Source organism: Thermomyces lanuginosus (assembly GCF_041956635.1).
Source record: "Thermomyces lanuginosus strain ATCC 200065 unplaced genomic scaffold VTN49scaffold_32, whole genome shotgun sequence".
NCBI lineage: Eukaryota > Fungi > Ascomycota > Eurotiomycetes > Eurotiales > Trichocomaceae > Thermomyces > Thermomyces lanuginosus.
The window spans coordinates 823,364-825,733 of NW_027192366.1; the positions used below are offsets into that span (position 1 = coordinate 823,364).

General features: G+C 50.0%; 1 protein-coding gene across 1 annotated transcript; it reads left to right on the forward strand.

The window, feature by feature from the left end:
• Positions 1-452: 452 nt before the first annotated feature.
• On the forward strand, positions 453-1,953 carry VTN49DRAFT_5083 (uncharacterized protein; the record flags this gene model as incomplete). Its single annotated transcript, XM_069413101.1, has 5 exons — positions 453-579; positions 634-1,132; positions 1,189-1,312; positions 1,372-1,412; positions 1,464-1,953. 5 exons carry the CDS (start codon positions 453-455, stop codon positions 1,951-1,953), a joined length of 1,281 nt encoding a protein of 426 aa, XP_069267002.1.
• Between the last annotated feature and the right edge of the window lie 417 nt (positions 1,954-2,370).

Sequence of the window (2,370 nt, forward strand, 5' to 3'; positions counted from 1 at the left end):
AACTAATGAGGCGCTGGATGTATGCACCGACTTGATGACTTCTCTCCGTCACATCACACGTCCTTCAAATCATAGCCACTGTGGGCATCACGGGACCACTTGTAAACAATACATGCACGAGAGATCGCAGTCGCAACGGGGAACGAAGATGGAACTCCGGTTTTATGTCAGCAGCAATAGTCTGCACGCGATGCGGAGTTGACACAGCCAAATACGAGAAGCTTTAGGCTTTGGATACGGACCAATTCGAGTCGAGTAAATACCTTCCAAATACGGTTTGGTTTACATGTTTGCGGTGTGCAATTATGATCGGCGACGGGCCAGCCTTAAGACGTCATCCGGGGGCTGAGCTGTCCCTGGCGCTGGGTTTATTATCTCCCGCAAATCGAACCGAATGCCATGCCCTCCATGCCATTTATTGGGCATTCAAGAATGGTTGTGTGGTTGTAGCAATGCCTACACGGAACCCCTTGCTCTGCGATCAGAGGCAGGCCAATCTGTATGTTTCTCGAGTCATTCCATGGGTGCTGGGGGGCATCATCGCCTACGCTTGCTATATTTTTACCAAAACTTTATGCAGTAAGCATATCGCGGAACTCCGGGGAACGAATGGGAGGCTCTAACAACTCGCAGTTGACTATCTATTCGATCCTGTGTCCACTTACGGACGAAGACCTCGAGTCGGAACTGGCGCCGCCCTTCTTACGATATACTATGTCTTGCTCTTCTTGGCCATCGTCACATATGTACGACTTTACGTTGCCGTCGTTTTCAACCAAGATATCATTCCACGGGGTGCGAATTGGGTCCCCGATTCGGAGACAAAGGATAGCGTCAATCGTCGACCGAGGAGGCGTCGGCATTCGCGCAATGACAGCCGTTCAAACAATAGGGAGAAGGCATCCCGTAGTCATTCAAGGGATGTAGAGGCTTCTCGAGGTCAAATTGGAGCCGCTGCGAATCCTCTGGATGACAGGGGCCTCGAGATGTTCTACACCAAAGACATCTTTGTATGCTTTGACGATGGGAGACCGCCGTGGTGCACGGAGTGCTGGCAGTTCAAAACGGATCGAGTCCATCACAGTAGCGATCTTGGCCGTTGTGTCCGGAAGCTGGACCATTTCTGCCCATGGTATGTTCCTTTTGCGCCTGAAGAAAGGGATTGAATTCCTGCTGAACTGATTCCAGGGTCGGAGGCGTTGTATCCGAGTCCTCTTACAAGTATTTTCTGCAGTTTGTAGTTTATGCTGCAATGTTAACGGGCTTTGTACTTATTGTACTTGCCGTTTTCATGGCGGAACTCCGTCGAAATGTAGGTTTGGTCTATGATTTGACATCAAATGCCTATAGCACTGACTATTTTGGTTGAAGCATGGCAAGGTGAATGTTCACTGGGCCATTGGGTTAGCATTGTAAGTGAACAACTCCCAGTGCCGAATGATCCGATCTCTCACCCCAGATAGGAGCGCTTTCTTTTTCCTCTTCACTGGCGGAATGTCGGTGACCTCCGTCGGCCTGACAGCTTCCAACGTTACGACCATCGAGAACCTCTCACGACGGTCGAAAGCCTGGACTTTGGCTATCTACATTGAGGATTCCACCGATCCCAGTAAAACAAATTATCCGTTTCCGATCGTGGCATACCCGATTCCAAGGAAATCTACCCAAGATGAGTCAACACCAAGTTACAGCCGCGTCTTTGCAGTACTTCAGGCGAAACCTGGAGAGAATCCATTCGATCTGGGCTCACCCATCAAAAACCTGCAGCAGGTCCTTGGATACACTTTGTGGGATTGGCTCCTGCCTCTAAAGCCGAGTCCATGCACCGACCATAGCAGCCCAGTCAGCATCTATCCCATGGGTCCGGTCGTTGAGAGACTCAAGCAGCAGGTGAAAGGCTGGAATGCCGAAACCCCTGGGCGACGGCATTCACGTCACCATCACCGTCGATGACATCCGCCTCGGAATACACGCCCTTCGATATCAGGTGGGAATCACATGGTTTACCAGGATTCCATCGAAACAGGACGGTACTCGGCATGCCGAGCCTTTTCCATCATTTGTACAGTTGGTTAGCTGAGTTCAGGCGTCTGGTTATTGGCATGTTCCTCCATAAGCTGTGCTGCTTCTTTTGCTTCTACGATGGCATCGATTCTGATACTACCTTTGAGATCATTGCTGGCGTTTGGGTGCAGAATCAATGGGCGTGGTTTGAAGAATTCTCGAGATTATTCCACCATCAATCATGCACATTACGATTACCTGTACACCATAGAGTATTCCAGAATCCAATTGAATTGTGGTTAGTAATGGGCACGAGGTACGATCCACCAAGCGGCGTTGATGGGGCGGATGCCCCTTCAAAATATC